A 16,704-nucleotide genomic window follows, 5' to 3' on the forward strand; every position below is an offset into this window, starting at 1 on the left:
CCAAGATCATCTTTTTGTTTTTGCTAGGATTCTAGTCGATATTTTGGTTTTTTTAGGATGGAGTCTTGTCTCCAGTATAGTTTGTCTATAAGTACATCAGCTCAACTTTTGATTCAAGAAGGTCTTGATTTGAAAATTAAACTCCTACATGCATCAATAATAGGCTCCCAAAACCCCATCTTGAATCAACTAAATAGTGTTTTGGTTTCTAAACTCCAAGGATACAATGATGCCATCCATATGCAATGGGATCGTATGTTATATATCGAAAAGCTAAATTTCCTTATATGATCAAATAAATATGGGTATGAGTGGGCCCTTATGCTCAATTTGATCCACTCAATTTGCATTTCTCTAATTTTATTGTGCTTCTAAAACTTATATAATCCATCGAGTTGGGAAGATACTTTATAACCTAACTCAAACTATTTTTGGTTTGAAAAATACAGAGTTGGCCTAATTTGGCTTCATTTATTTAGGTTATGGAGAATGTTTCATTATCATTTGGTTGTCCACCGGCAGGCCTTTAAGCATAACTTGATCCATCCAAGTTGCATCCCTAAATTCATTGAATTGCCATTAAGTTATCAAGTCATTTTATTTAGGTACCTTTGTTAAATAGCCATTCATGTATTATCCTTGTTACTCAAATATACCATCCCTTTCCTTTTTCTTCAAAAAAGTAATCTCATCATTTATATTTATATATCCTCCATCCAAATTACATACCTAATTATCTTTGCACCACTAATAATGTAAATAGTGGCCAAGGAACATTGTTTTTGACAATTGGCAAAAAATTAGAGAAGAAAATAATGATATTAAATTTGTTGCTCTTTCGTTTTATGATACAAAGAAGATCCTCCTTACACCTTTATTTACTTCACTACTTGCATATATCGAATAACATTGCTTGGCTAACTCAAAACTATCTTAGGAACATTATAAAACTCAAATCTTTATCCTTTTTTTCATCAACATAATGTTAGCAAGCTTGCTAAAAAAGAATATCATACAAGAAGATCAAATAAATATTGATCAATGATTGAAGAGAAGAAATACTACTTTATATAGGGCTCTTTTTGATTGCTACCATATAAATGGATCATTAAGCATTTTCTTGTATCATACCAAAATTACATAATCTATCACATCCAATTAAGTTTGCCGACTAACGTAAATGTATATTCTAGTTAGAGAATATTAAATAGGAAGACCGTAACATATTTGTCATTCATTCATTTCATATAGTCTCATATACCATACTTCCATTCTTACTTTTACATTGAATCGCTCATGTTTTAACATAAGCCCAAGAAATATTTATAAAACTATCAATTTACTAAGGTGTAGAAAGGATACAATGTATCATCTAAATGTAATATTCTTTGATTTATGCGTAGCAAATAGATGACCAACTTATGAAGCAGTTACTTGTAAAACCCAACATCAACTACTCTTAGTAGACGTATCTAAATAGGTTTACTTGAAGCCAGCCCTCATCCAAAAAAACAAAAGTTTCTATTCGCACACGTGTCTACATAGCTAATAATCAAGTCCACATCGACCCAGTTGTCAATGATTAATTATTCTTGTCAAGCCACCCCCATGATCACCATGGTCTTGGTTGCTTTTCCAATCCCCAATGAGGTCGTATGATCATCGAGACCAGGCAAAAATATAAGCTGTACCACCTCGAACACCATCGAAATTACGTTTCCGACATCTATCGTATGCAAGAACGGGACCACCGACAAATCGGACACATGGCAGGTAAAGCATGCGTCATGATTTTGTTTGATGTTCCGTTTGGACCAACCAATCCTTCTCCGACACCAAAGATCCGGTTCGGAAAAAAAAAATCCCATCGCCATCAAAATGTTAAATAGTGGTTTTTTTTTTTCTTTGGTTACAGAACTAGATTTCAAGCCTAAGAAATGGTCACAATCTGTCTCCTTTCACTCGGCTTGTTCCAGGGTCACATCTCCTCGTTGTCTCGCACTTGCCAAATTCGCATAACCATCACGTGCCCTTTTCCCGAACCGGACCGGTCCAGGTAAGAGAACATTCTGCGGCTTGTAACACATGATTATCAAGCCGTGTAAAGGCTCCGATCATTATTTTTTATACAAAAAATGAAAAAATTTACAAATCTAGTTTAAATTTCATGGCAGCATCAAAAAAAAAAAAATGAAGAAAATATTATAAAAGAGTCTCGACCAGACCTCTAGGCCCAAAATAGGCCAGAATTAACCCAACGGACGGGTCAAAAAAAGGACTCTAGGAATGTGGAACATGTCTAGAAACAGATAAGCATTGTTTTGGAGACAAATGGATTAAGCAAAGTGAATTGCATTTAAGAAATTTTTAAGACTTCCTACAATTGAATTTGATGACAAGCTATCGAATTATTTATTAGTTAAGTTGCATGCTTCTTAGTCATTAGCAGAGAACAATCTATCCATAGTCCAAACTTAAAGGATTTGATAATTGCTATAATCTTTTTCGATCTATGACTCCAAAATTGAAAGGCTAGTTAGACCTTCTTGTCTTCTAAAAGGAGGTTAAAGTCGTGCTTTATAACCAACCTGTAATTATTTTGAAAAGACTCAAATAACAATGATGATACTGGTGATGATGGAGGAAAGATTGAATATGTACATTGACATTTGTTGCTATGAACAAATATATAACACCACTTTTTGGCAACATCTACATGTTGACCTAGACTCTATGTGAAATATAGTGATCTCAATTTTGCCTCGTAGACTTTCAAGCAATGGCTATTTGGTATATTTTGCATAAGTACCCCTCAAAAGTTTTGATTTTGCATGTATAATATTGTAGTTTTTGTATTTTGTGTAAATGGTCTTTAATTTCTTTTCACCAATAACCTTACAATAACTACCTGCTAATACTAGTTGCTTTTACCAATTTAATGATATAAATATCCCTGTGCATTACATGGTCTGTAAGAAGGATGGTTTTATCATTTTCATTGAAAGTTAATTTTTTAATAGCACTGAAGGGCTAGTTTTTATCACACAGTACCATGTGACACTGTGACTGCATCTCACTTGCCATATTTGGAAATAAATAGTTGGAGCTCTAGGAAAAAAAATGTTGCACACTAGTCATTATAGGTGGCTTGGACTCCCTCTTTCTATAACACTTCCATAAATTAGGTAAAGGTGCTGGCTTGACTTTGAAAAATAAGGTTCTGCGTGGGCTTCTCCTAGTTGTTGGCATCAAGGCTCATCTAATCTCAGTCTACCACATGGTGCTTCTCTACTTGTGAGGTTTAGCACTTGACAAGGATGGAACTGTAACAAATCCAACTCACATTATATCTTTCTCTCCAAAACAAAAGAAAAGTTCCATAAAAGAAATATAGCTTGCTTTCAAAAAAAAAAAAAAGGAGAAGAGAAATCTCATAAAAAGAATTCGAGTAGTTTATTTTTTTGCTTTTTGTAATAAAACAGTACGACTATCTAGAATTTCTTAACCAACACATCAAACCAACCCCATCCCCAACACCAAATAAATAAATAAAATAATAAGAATTTCTTGCCTAATGCGTACAATAGTGAATGAATTAATTCTTTGGAAAATAGACCTCCTTTTATCATTTGTTTTTATTTTCTTTTCTTTTCTAAAGAATTTTTAGATATATTTTAGGTGCCATTCTGATCTATGAAGAAGGAAGTATACACATAATGTTTCTTTTTTCTTTTTTTTTTTTTAAGAAAGAAAGCATATTCTATGCTAGATCTATAATGTATATTATTTGCTCAGGTTTAATTTAATTGGGATGAGTTGGATAAGTTGTAATTTTTAGTATAAGTTAGCTCTTAAGCTTGACCCTCTTAGTTGCATAGTTACATAGATACATTGATCTACTGCTAATATTGTCTATTTTATGATGAATACTTGTTAGCTAGTAGCTAACTAAGCTCTAATCATCTTTTCAAAATGCACCATGCTTTTTTTTTTGTGAAAAATTATGTCATGACATATATTCTTAAAATTCTTCAACATGAATATTTGAGCTACAATCCTTAGATACATTGAATAACAATAATGTTATCAACCTGTATTATCTTAAATTCTTCTGGTTGAGCAGCCTTTTGTAGTATACTCCACTTGCTTGAAATACATTTTCATTATTCTGTGTAAAAGTTATGCCATCACTATTGTTCTTAAAGTTATCAACTTGAACTTTTATCAAGCAACTATTCAATTTTATTCTCAACATATATGGGTTGCATCTTTTGGTACATTGAATTGTAGGTGACATTATCGAGCCGTTTTATCCTGATACTTGTTCCTAAGCAGCGATTCATTCTTTCATACTGTTGTTATATTTTCTGTCAAAATTATGCCATCACCTAAAATTCAGATTTTGCCAAACATGCACTTGTTTTTACATAACTATACATATCCTTTGTCCAAAATTCTTTTAATAGTCATCATCTTACCAGTAGCATTGAAAAAATGATCGCCAAGCCCTCATTAATCTCCTAGTTCGCAAAAATAATTAAACATGACGAAAGCAAAGGAACATTTGCCGTTCTTTTATTTTAGAAAGAGTTCTAATCACAACTTAGTTTCTATTGTTATTGCACATGTTCAAAACCTTGCTCGTCAAACTCAATTGCAAGAAAAAAAAAAGCTGAACAGGTACTTGATATCAACCACAAAAGAAAGGATTTAGAAAATAACAAAATTGTAAAACTATTAATAGTAATGCTACACATGATTCTATACTTTGTATCCTAAAAACATGTCGGCAAATGTCTTCTTTTATTTAATATGTGTTTGTGATTAGCTTTCCTCATCCATATAAGGTTTACTAGACTGAATCTTCCATCTAACTAAAAGTTGAGTACATGGGATCCATTGTTCATTTTATATTGTGGTCCTTATCTCAATCTTATTCTTATTTTGCTGCATATATTGAGGACCATTGCCTACCATAGCTAAATAGAGTATGAAAATATTAGACAGCTAAATAGCATCACCTTTGCATCCGCATGATCTCGATGAAGATGCAAAAGAATTAAAATCTAAATATATAACTTTATTATAATAAGAAAAATGGAATATTTTACATAGGATTTCAAATATTTATGTTATGAATAGATAGATTAGGAAGCATTCCATGTATTAACCCAGGTATCATGTACTCTTCGGCATCCAAATAGACTTTTAAATTAAAGGATAAATCTATTTGCTTTCCTCAAATAGTCCAATCCCCAAGAGGCTTCACTCGTATAAGACCGGCAGACTAGGCCAAAGATCATCTGATCGACCTCAAACATCATACCATCACCACTACAATGAGTTCTCGCATCCAAGCGCGGGAACCATCAGAGTAGGACACATGGTAGGCATCCACAGCGATCATTACGCTGTTTCCTGCTCTGTGCGGACCAGCTGCTCTTTCTCCGACTCCAGATCGGGTTGCGAATCTTCCATCACCATCAAAGGTTCCGTAGGTTTGAATCATAAGACGAGGTCACGCTGCATGTCTACTTCCACTCTTTTTGACCAGCTAAAAGGCGACTAAAAGTCACACCGCCTCGTTGTGGTGCACTTGAGCTGTCCTCAAGTCTAACTCCAAAATCCCCATAACCATCACGTGTCGCATTTCTTGAACCGGATTGGACCGGTCCAAGTTGAGATCAAATCGAGCCGGTTCGAACCAATCAATCCGGTCTAAAATCCTCGGAACCACTGAATTGTTTCACATATATGTGGTTCCATATATGCTTGTAGTTTATCAGATAATTGATGGTGGGTTTTGGGAGATAGAGTGGCCTAGGTCTGAACCGGGCTCGAATGGATACTTGGAATTCAGAACATTTTTAGAAACATAGACAAGAGTTCCAACAAATATCTCAAGATACGTTTAATAATGATTAAATATTTTTATAATCGAAATGGCTATTGAAATCCTTAGATTAGTTGAATTAATTTGCACCGTCGTCATTAGTACACAATAATCCATCCCATAATCTTATGGATGTGACAACTTGTACGCGTTTTTCTATCTTAATCTCTAACACTTGAAAGACTTACCAGACCTTCTTGTCTCCCAAGAGGAGGCGGCTTGGTTACGTGTCTCTGTCCAATCATTTATTTTTTATTCGTTTGAAAGTTGGAGTATCTTCTAAGCATTCACATTTGCCCTTGTTTGGAATATAACATTCCTAGAATCCATGACATGTAAGGGTATGTTTGGATGTTCATACTTGTATTACAAATATTGAGAATAACACTAGAAGTGCCATCACTTACCTCTTAAAACTGATAGCAAACATAACTTGTGTCCTACCATTGCAAAATAACTCCAATCTAAAAGCTAATACATTTGGAGAAGACGAGCATTGTTTAATTTGAATTTCTCAAATAGATATTTTAGATAGGTAGTAGAGTTTTTCCCTTTAAAAAAAATAGAATGAGAGAAAGCCTGACTGAATTTAGGAGAGGGTATAATTTGCGCCTAGATCACCGGTGTCGATATCCAATTACTCTACCAAGTCAGCTAGCACCCTATCTGTGGAAATTAAGGGAGACTAGATGCATTTAGAATAATATGTAGAAAAAATAAGATGATACCCATTTTTATTGTGGTGGAGTTTTCAATCTCATCTGTGAAAAGTTGTATTAATGTAGTGCTCTCCAAAATGATTTGCATTATCTCATAATGAACCAAGGATTATCAAGTAATGGTCTTTGCATTTCCTCCTATATCACCCTTGCTATGCCTCATCTTCTCAATCAAGACAAGGGTTTCAATATTATGGATTCCCCACTCGCATAAATGATATCAGGCTAGTAGGGCAGCATGGCATTCAAAGGCTACCTAAATGCACGTAAGAAGCATTTGCCAGAAGGAAACAAAGCTCATAAAAACAGAGGATAAAAAAGACAACATATGATTCATGCAACTAAGTTTGGTGCTACTTCATCGATCATTGGCTTTGGTTCTGAGTGCATGGTGCTCAGATATATTAAGCTTTCACAAATATAGCCATCAATTAAGAACCTTAATAAATTCATATTGTCTTCTACTGCAATAAAAGAAACAAAGGAGGAGCTTGCCTCACATGAATACCAGAGTCTAGCATCCTCCCTTCGCTTTGTGCCACCTCTCCTTCAGCGAACCATCATGGGAGCTGATCATCTTGTAGGAGCTCTTTCAAAATAATTCATTTGCAAGGGAATATGCCCTTAACAATAAATTTTGCTAGATTGTTCAGGTACATGAAACATGAATGTAGACATGATTCTAAAGAGTGTTATTGTACGCTTAAGTTATGGATATGGTTAGACTAGAAAGTTCAGATCCTCTATGGCGGATGTTTCGCACCGAAAAGAGCTGTATACTATTTGGTGAAAGTCAGAGATGAACAATTGTCATGCCAAGATATTGCAGATCACATCAGATTACGTGTGCGTGTCGCTCTTAAATGTTTGATAGCTATCTGTCTTCGAGATTGAATAACGTGGCGGCCATCGAGAGGGGTACATATCTTTGCAGTAAAAAGCATACACCATAAAAGATCTCTTTTAGTGTAAATCTTTATCGTAATCGAACTATTACGTTCGGGAACATACCTAATTTCTTCTCTCTTCTATAATTTCTTCGCTAGTACTGCACCGGGAACATATATCTTAACATAAAAGTGTCATGGTAGAACATAAGTAAATATATAATGCCACACGATAATATTCACTTTGTTTGCTTTTCCAAACATAATAATACATTCACCTGTATTCACGTGAAATTTTTCTACATCGATATCTTTGATATCCCAAACACAAATCAACACCCAACCATCCCCTCTCTTAAAAATTAAAGGATGTTGCCCTTACAGTTTACAACAGCGGATCCCACAGCGATCCCTGCACCCAATCGTCCAGCTCACCGGTATCATTGGACCAGACTGGTGGGGCCAGCAGCATGGCCTCCGCCAGCTCCACCCACATCTTGGGCGAGTCGAGCCCGAGTTCGTCATTCCACGGCCACTCGGACGCCGTCGAGCCGGAGCTGACGGGGCTCGACCGGGCGAATTCCTGCCTCAACCGGACCCTGGCGGCGGCTTCGAGGGCTGCGGACCGGATGTCGCTCGGGTCGGAGCTGGCGGGCCGGGGGAGCTGGTCGACGGCCTCGGGGAAATTGAGGCGAGCGTCGCGGCCCTTGAGCCTCAGCGCGGCGACGTCGTGGGCGGCGGCAGCCATCTCGGCCGACTCGAAGCTTCCGAGCCAAATTCGTGTCTTCTTGCCAGGTTCTCGGATCTCGGAGACCCACTTGCCCCACTTCCTCTTGCGTACTCCCCGGTAGTTCGTCGCCGGCACGCCGGCATCCGCCGTGGCTACTTTGCTCTCATGTTCCATTTCCGTGCGCTTATGGAGACAGAGAGTGTAAGAATATCGTGGTGGCGTTGGGGGAGTAAGGCTGTAAGGGTGTGGAGAGTATATATAAGCGAGGTGACGGTGTTATTGGCCACATGCGAAGGTTGTTAGAGTGAGCGAGCTTCCGAGTAGCTACGTAAAGGAGCAATATAATAATTTGGGGTGAATTTTTATGAGGATCGCATGCATTGCACTTGAGAAATCGGATGGATACAAGGGGGGGAATGGATAAACGTTCGAGATGTCTTAAGTAAGAGGATATTGGGACAACGGAGCCGCTATTTTAAGCTGGGAGGAGACAGCTGGATCACCGAAGGAAGAGGGGGAGGGGGTGGCGTCGCGATCACATTCTGGCGTCCATTAACGAGGGTGTCAGCGTGAGCTTTGAATGTCGCGTGGGTCCCGATTTAAGGGGTCGGGGGAGGTGGGGATCGGCACGTGGCGGTTGACCGTAGCACGGATGGAGACGGGGAGAAGGCGTACGGATCAGATGGCTACAAAGGGAGATCAGGGCGGCCGGGCCAGGGTGGCGCTTTTCCACCGAAGGGCTGAGAGGCGTTTGTACTGGCGGACACCTGGTCTTTAACATTCGTGCCATCGCAAGATGCACGGGTTTGAATCTGTGGGCGGATGGGAGAGCGGTACGTGGCAGGACAGGCATGGGCCTACGAATCTGGGAAAGTGATGGGCTAAAGATTTGGACTCGTGTGGATGGGTCCAAACACGGGGGCTTGGGACTGGGTTCAATGTAGCCAGCTAGTAAAGCATCCATGGGGACCGGGTCCAGTTCAGTACGGACCTGATCCAGTTGCGTTTTGTTCCATCAGAATGGGGCATCGAACACTGTGGGCAATGCTTTGTGCATGATGGGTTTGATATTATCTGAGAGGTGGAGGCCAAGGAAGTGAGAGAAGTATATAGGAGGAATAGAAAGAGATGGATGGGGTATATCTTCAACTAGAACTATCATGAAGACAGAAAAAATAATGATAACAAATAGGGAGGCCTTTTTGGTCGCATGTCGAACTTAATCTCAATAATCATTGTTATTAAGCATGGGAACACCATAAGTTGTATCTTTTCTTAAGAAAAAAAAACTTAAATTGTGTCTCAAAGTTGTATTTGGCTCGATCAATCTAGTGTCTCTCAGAATTTGGTTAGGCCTACGCAAGCTTAAGTCACATGCTTACATATACTGGCATAATGCTAAGTAGAAACACATAGCTTTTTTATCCTTATTTTCAGTTTAGAACATTTCGACCTGAAATCAAGACAATCCAAGTTGTAGAATTTTTTTTTATCATGGTGGATGCTAAATGCCGTATCATCACTCAAATCGCATGAGATCCAAATCTCGCCCTATTACATCCACCGATTTTGAGGGATGTGGTTGGACCGTGTAAATAATTCTCCTAAGCATCAAACACGTTCACACATGACTTCCATACACTTTATCATCCTTTCTGCTTCACTATTTTTGCAACAATGATTGCACAACTTCTATCACAATTGTACTCTTATCTATCTTATCGATTTAACCTTTCAAAGGATGTGCAATCGAATGATTGAGGTGATACCAAATGAATCCACACTAAATTATTTTCCTTTTTCTATTCATTTAGTTGGAACAGTGATTGATGCGTTCTTTATCCTGCTACGACCAAATCACCACGCAAATGGCAGGCCGACCAATTCTAACAGTGCCGCCATATCTTACCATCAGAATTAGGAGCTATGCCATCAGAATCTGAAGCAAAGTAACAAAAACTGGGTGGTGACGATATTATATCCTATATAAAACTATGAGGGACCATAGTATTAGATATTATATTCTAATTGCAACTATGGGGACCATGGTGTGATGGCATCACTTTGCTGCTGGAGGAGAGAAAGAAGCTTCGTAGCTGCTGTGTTAAGGGAAAAGAAACACCTCCCCTCCGCCCCCACTCTTGCTGACGACTGTGAGGAACATAGATTAGAGGAGCTCATTTTATCTATTTTAGTGCAGCTTCCTCTGAATCTTTTTTTTTGGAGAATATCTATTGCATGATGAGATCAGAAAGATTTAAGGAATTTCAATTTATGGGCACCGTCGATGTAAAACGTAATGATCCCATAAGCATTATCTCATCCGTTTTTTAGATCATTGTCTGGAAACTTGGAAGCAGCACAAATTTTCTCTGATTCTTTACTAACTAAAACAGCTTACACTATGTCTACATATTAATAAAGATCAAAATTATGCTAGTTTGATGATAAAGTTGCCACATATTGCTCTTGTCATGGTGACACATTGCTCTAAAACTTGGTGTTCCAACTTGAAATAAGTCATATCCTTGCAGATCGGAATGCTTGTTCATCATTATAATTCTGCACGTATTGGCAGTTTGGCACGCTAATTTCTCGTTGACTGAGCGTGGGGAGTATGTTCAAAAGGTGGTCCTTTTCTTATCTATCCAGATGGAGCTTTCTTAAGATCTTTTGATAGCTGGAGCTTTCTCCTAATTGGTTGTGGAGCAAATGGGCAGCATTACGGCTGGATTTGCTGTCTCTTGTGTCTGGGATCTATTCGAGGCACCGCCAGAAAAACGTAATCATGCCGTAAGCCATGTCTCATCTGTGCGAGCTCATTCCCTGGGAGCTGGAACCGGCACAAGTTTTCTCCAATTCTCTACTATTCAATGCAGCTGCACTCCATTGAAGACCATGTAAAGCTGCTGTAATGGTGATGCAATGTTTTTAGGAGTGGACTCAGAGTTGGGACATATTCCTGGTTCAATCATCCGTAGAATCATCAGCTCTTGTAAGTGATCCAACTCAAACACTAAGTAATCTGGCTTGGAACCCAACCATGATTTTCTGATGATATATGTGATCTGATTGAGTTCTAGCCTTTTGATCTGATCTCTTTTTCATCCAATTGAGAATTTGATAATATGTTTATTTATTTATTACTATATATATATATATATATATATATATATATATATATATATTTGATCTAATTTATGTGTGAAAGTTTTCAAAAACTATTTTTGTAAGTGAGAATCTCCGTTCCGCTAGAATGGTTGATTTCCTCAGGAATCTTGACTTTCCTATAAAGTAGTTGGACTACAATGAAAAGGTCGGAAAGAAAGAAGGCCGCCCATTTTCCTTTTCGAAAAATTGTTATTAGGACGGTGCCATTTCCTTTCCCGAATAAGTAAGCTGATGTTGCAGTTACCTCTCTGTTACCTCTCTAAAAAAAAAATCTAATCAAAGGTGAACGAGCTAATTAATAATTCTATGAGGGAACCAAGGATTAGCCCAGAGCTCGGTGGTTTAGCCGAGCGTGATAAGTTTTTTTAACTAAACTTGTTATCGATGCCAGAATTGACTCGACTACTTTTCGATCGAAACTGGCACTCTATTTGATTGTTAAGGAGGAGAGCTTAGTATTTTGTTCTTTTTTGAAGATAAGTTAGATATTTTCAATGGAGCAGTACTCCTTTTAGCTTTTTCAACCATTATTTCTGTTTTATATAGATAGATAGATAGAAAGATAAATATAGATATAGATATAGATAAATAGATTTTAGACAATACTGTTACTGATTTGCCTGAGTCGTTCATCGACTTGGATTGGTCAGAGTATAAGCCACATTAGACTCTGAGGAAGCCCTGAGATAATTAGAAAATACTACACAAACACAAGGGCTGCGTTAGTGTTAGTATCTTTTTTACTTATTCACCAAAAAATAGATCCTTTTTCCTTTCTTCGCTTCTACTGTATTGATTCATATTTCTACTATTCATGCCTAAATTTATTATGTCATTTATGTCAATAGCACAATTAATTTATCTTCACAAGTTGAATTGTTATTGCAACATAAATATAAGCTGGATCATTTCCATATTAGCACTCTGAAACTTTCAGTTCTTGATGGATTGGTGTTTAAATTCCCTCAATCTTTCTTCATTACTTCTGTTCTTTAATTATTTAAAATTTCAACATATGAATAATTCTCATGAGTTTCAGATCTGCTCTGATATTTCTTTCAAAACTCTGGGATCTAACTCGGCATTTGGTCATGTTCATGGCCAGATTATCACTAGGAATATCATTAGCTCCTGTTCAACAGTTGAACTCAAATACTTGGTGGTCTCACTTGGAAACTTGATCCTAGTTAGCTGAATTGATGATCTAATTCTCATCAAGCTATTTAACAAAAAGTCATGATTCTTGCATCCATCTAGAAACTTTATATTCTATTATGATCGGTAGGACCAATAGTTGTCGATCAACCAATCCAATGAGATTAGACTTGATAACTTTGTTATTTAGCCTACATCTTGAACACAATGTCAACTGGGTTGTTGTTCTAGTGCCCTTCAAGTTATTCGACAATAAACTACAAATTCTTCTATTAATTTAGTATGTAATATTTTATCATGCATTTTTTTTTAATTCTTACATCGTTTTCTGATGTTAGGTGCTACTTTTTCTTTTTTAAAGGAATATTACCCAGTGTTCATTATTCTTGCAAGTTAGCAATCCTGAGATGTTGATCAACTGCGGGCATCTGAGTAACTTGAGTTTCTTGACTACTAATGCTGTGATGAAGCCTCATCCAATATGAGAGGTGCATAAATTTCTCTTCTTCCTTCTCTTTGTTCTACTGTTGACACATCTTGCTAATCTCCCTCTACTAGTTCCTTTGTTCATTTCTGTCAGTGGCATACTAAATTTCTGTTAACAGGTCAGGTGGCCGCTTTTGAACCTCACCAAACAAAGTTTTGTATGGGCACCAGACTACCAGCTGGAAAGCATGATGGTTAGTTGATTGCATGAAGGTGCAATTCAAATTATATATATATATATATATATATATATATATATATATATATATATATATATATATATATATATATATATATATATATATATATATATATATATATATATATATGTTTGTCAGGTTAACCAAAATCAACCATAGTACCAGTTTTCAGAAGTTAGAGGTTGTGAAATGAAGCATGCAAAGAGAAAAATGTCTGAAGAAAGTTCTGGATTAAATTCTTATTGCAGCTTAGGAAGTTGAAAAGTGCTAAAGATTGAGCATAATTAGTCATATCTTACATGATCAAGATTAACCTGCAATTCTGCTTGCAATTAAACAATCCATGTATAAAACCTTAAATCTTCAACCCGTAATTCTGCTTGCAATTAGTTAGATCTAATTATTTTGCTATCTTATATTTGAAATAATTCAAAATATCGCATTAACGATAAAATCAGTGCAAAAGATTCTGCAATTAACGAATTTCAGGCAACAACTCAAGTATCCTGACAAATTGACCATAAAATCCAGGGTGTTTCTTTTTACCATTCCAGTTCAGTGATCAGACCTACAAATATCAACTTCCTTTTTTAGATGAGAAATAACAAATAGAAACCATATCAAGAAAATTGATGCAACCAGTGAAAAGATTTAGTCCATTGTAGTTAACTTAAAATAGTGTTGACTTCAAATAGATAAACCTCTGTGCTTCTTGAAGACGACCTTCCCGTGTAAGAAGGCCAATCATGCAGTCAAAATGCTTTTCAGAGGCCTTTACATCATACTTCCGAACCATGGCGTCAAATATTCTGAGAGCTTCATCATGCCATCCTGCCTTGTCACAAATGCTTAAGGCCACATCAAAAGTGAAATGATTCGGAATGAAACCATTCGATAGCATCCAATCAAAGAGACTGAGTGCTTCTCTGTATCGATTGTTAGAACTATATGCTTCTATAATTGCAGTGCAAGTTAACGATCCCTTGGACTGGACCCCATCAAAGACCTTACGTGCCTTCTCAACATCCCCACACCTGCCATACATCTTCACTACTTCTGCTACAACCAAAGGGATTGACTCTGCCTTCATCTTTAATACTTGCCCATGTATCTCCCTTCCAAGTTTTAATGCTCCCAAGTCACCCGAAGTGCTCAAAACTCTAGCTAAGGTAATGCAATCGGGCCTAAAATTAGCTATCCGCATCGATCGGAAAACATTCAAAGCACAATGTGGGTTGCCATTCTTTAAGTATGAATCAATTAGGGCAGTCCAAGCTATGACAGTCTTTCTCTCCATTCCATCAAACACTCTGCAAGAATACTCCAAGTTTCCACATCCTGAGTACAGAGTCATCAGGGAAGTGGATATGGAGGCATTGGGCAAGAACCAATTTTTCAAAGCATAGCTATGTATCTCCTTTCCTGGTCTCAAAGCCTTCAGCTCGGCACAAACCGGAAGAGCTGTCGCAATCGAAACGACATCAGGCTTGACCCCTTCCTTCTGCATCCAGACAACAGATCTCAAAGCTTGCTCGAGCCTGCCGTTTGATGCATATCCCGACATGAGAGCAGTCCATGAGACTGCATTCCTTTCGGTCGAACCATAGAAGATGCGCCTCCCCGAGACCATATCCCCACATTTGCAGTACATATCAATCAATCCTGATTGAATAAAAATCATTTTCCCAAAATTCCTGAACCTCTTTAAGATATAACCATGAATCTCCTGTCCTAATTTTCGGTCAGAGAGCTCTCCAATTACCGGGAGTACCGATGTTACTATTACTGAATTGGGCTCAATCCGTTCTCTCTGCATCCACCTCAAGTACTCCAAAGCCTCTCTCCTCAACCCATTGTGTGCAAATCCCGCTATTACTGCTCCCCATAGAACAATGTCCCTCTCGGTAATTTCATCGAAGATCTTCATTGCCATCCGGATTCTGCCACATTTGAAGTACATATCAACCAAAGAAGTCTGCAAAAGCACTGAAGCACTAAGAAACCCATTCTTGATCAAAAGAGCATGGGCCTTCTTCCCCTGCGTGAAAGCCGGCGAGCCTGCGAAGCTTTTGATCAAGCAGGAGAAGGTGTACTCGTTCACATCCACTCCCTCGTCCCGCATCTCCTCGAACACCATAAGCGGCTCACGGCTCCAACGCGGGCTGCCGACGACATTTCCTTTGAGCAGTGCATTCCACGGATACACACTCTTCGGCGCAAGCTCGGCGAGCACCCTCTTGGCGTCGTTGGGGGCGCCGCAGGTGGCGTACATCTGGACAAGCTTGGTAAGAAGGAATTCATTGCGCTCAAGGCCGTTGATCCTTATATGGACATGAATCTGGCGGCCAAAGGTGAGACCTTTGAGCCTGGAGCAGGCCGATAGAAGGGAAGAGAATGTGGTGGCGTTGACAGGGATGCCCCGTTGCTCGACGTAGTCGAGGATGGTGAGGGCCTCTTGGAGCCTTCCGAGGCGGGCGAAACGTTGGATGTCTCTGTAGATGATGTGCGGGTTCTTGGAGTGGAGGGGGAGGGAGTTGGGGAACGCGGCGCGTTCGGAGAATTTGCGTGGTTGGAGGTGTTTGGTGGGGGGAGGTGCAGGGGATTTGGACTCGGTTGGGTTGGGGAGAGGATTTGGAGAGGTTTGGGATCGGAGGGAGGGCGATTTGGTGGGGGTTTTGGAGAAGAAGAGAGGCGTTGAGGAGTTGGTGAAGAGCAGAGCTCTGCAATCCATGGAGAAAACGAGTTGGGAACCGAGAGGGATCGAAGAAGCAACGGTCGGCTCAGCCCTTGGCTTGTGTTTTATGTGAGCCGTTGGGACCTGATTGCAGCTACTCCCAAGTTTTTATATTGATGTACCTCAGGTCCTCAGTTTCGCACAGAGAGAGAAGGAGATAGAGGAACGGGAGGAGTGCAGCAGACAAAAGACGGGAGTATGCTTATCGATCAAACGTTAAAATTTGCATAGAATCTGCAGTGTAAGAAAGCAGTATTTTTGTGGTGCCACTTTTGGAGTTGTCTCCAAAAATGGATGTTGTTTAGAAAAATTGGGAAATGATCTTTTCTACTCTCAAATAAATAAGAAAGCATCGTCCTCCAAACCAACAAGACAATGTGGTGGATGGAAAGATCGGTTTTGTCCATGCACAACGTAGGGCTAAATCTAAGTATTAGTCTCAAGTGGAAGAGAAAGGCAACAAACGTAGTTATATGTCAAGTGCTACTACTTTAATTGAGGGTGATGAGGTAAGTAGAGCTATCAATGCCTCATCTATCTCATCAGAACCAAAAGATGTTAATACACCGCTTGGTAAGGTAAAGAGCTAGTGTTTGATGATCATCCTCCATCCACCTCTTAAGCCAAAGTGGTATAGGAGTTTAGAAAGACAATAGGAGTAGATTTCTTGCGTAGAATATCAATGGAAAACAAGACTGTTTGTCTTGCGTAGAAGAGAATCATAAGGTT

At 38.6% G+C, this 16,704-nt stretch overlaps 2 protein-coding genes across 2 annotated transcripts; both read right to left on the reverse strand.

The window, feature by feature from the left end:
• Window positions 1-7,714: 7,714 nt before the first annotated feature.
• Window positions 7,715-8,654, reverse strand: LOC103704771 (ethylene-responsive transcription factor ERF038). Its single transcript, XM_008788196.4, has one exon. It carries the CDS (start codon window positions 8,401-8,403, stop codon window positions 7,885-7,887), a length of 519 nt encoding a protein of 172 aa, XP_008786418.1. The 5' UTR covers window positions 8,404-8,654; the 3' UTR covers window positions 7,715-7,884.
• A 5,101-nt stretch (window positions 8,655-13,755) lies between these two features.
• LOC103704868 (pentatricopeptide repeat-containing protein At1g71460, chloroplastic) lies at window positions 13,756-16,056 on the reverse strand. Its single transcript, XM_008788342.3, has one exon. It carries the CDS (start codon window positions 15,970-15,972, stop codon window positions 13,912-13,914), a length of 2,061 nt encoding a protein of 686 aa, XP_008786564.2. The 5' UTR covers window positions 15,973-16,056; the 3' UTR covers window positions 13,756-13,911.
• Window positions 16,057-16,704: the final 648 nt, after the last annotated feature.

This window comes from Phoenix dactylifera, chromosome 14, assembly GCF_009389715.1.
Source record: "Phoenix dactylifera cultivar Barhee BC4 chromosome 14, palm_55x_up_171113_PBpolish2nd_filt_p, whole genome shotgun sequence".
Lineage (NCBI taxonomy): Eukaryota > Viridiplantae > Streptophyta > Magnoliopsida > Arecales > Arecaceae > Phoenix > Phoenix dactylifera.

What these genes read in the sequence shown, in the direction of transcription:
- LOC103704868 (XM_008788342.3), bottom strand. Translation starts at nt 15,972, where the DNA reads ATGGATTGCAGAGCTCTGCTCTTCACCAACTCCTCAACGCCTCTCTTC.
- LOC103704771 (XM_008788196.4), bottom strand. Translation starts at nt 8,403, where the DNA reads ATGGAACATGAGAGCAAAGTAGCCACGGCGGATGCCGGCGTGCCGGCG.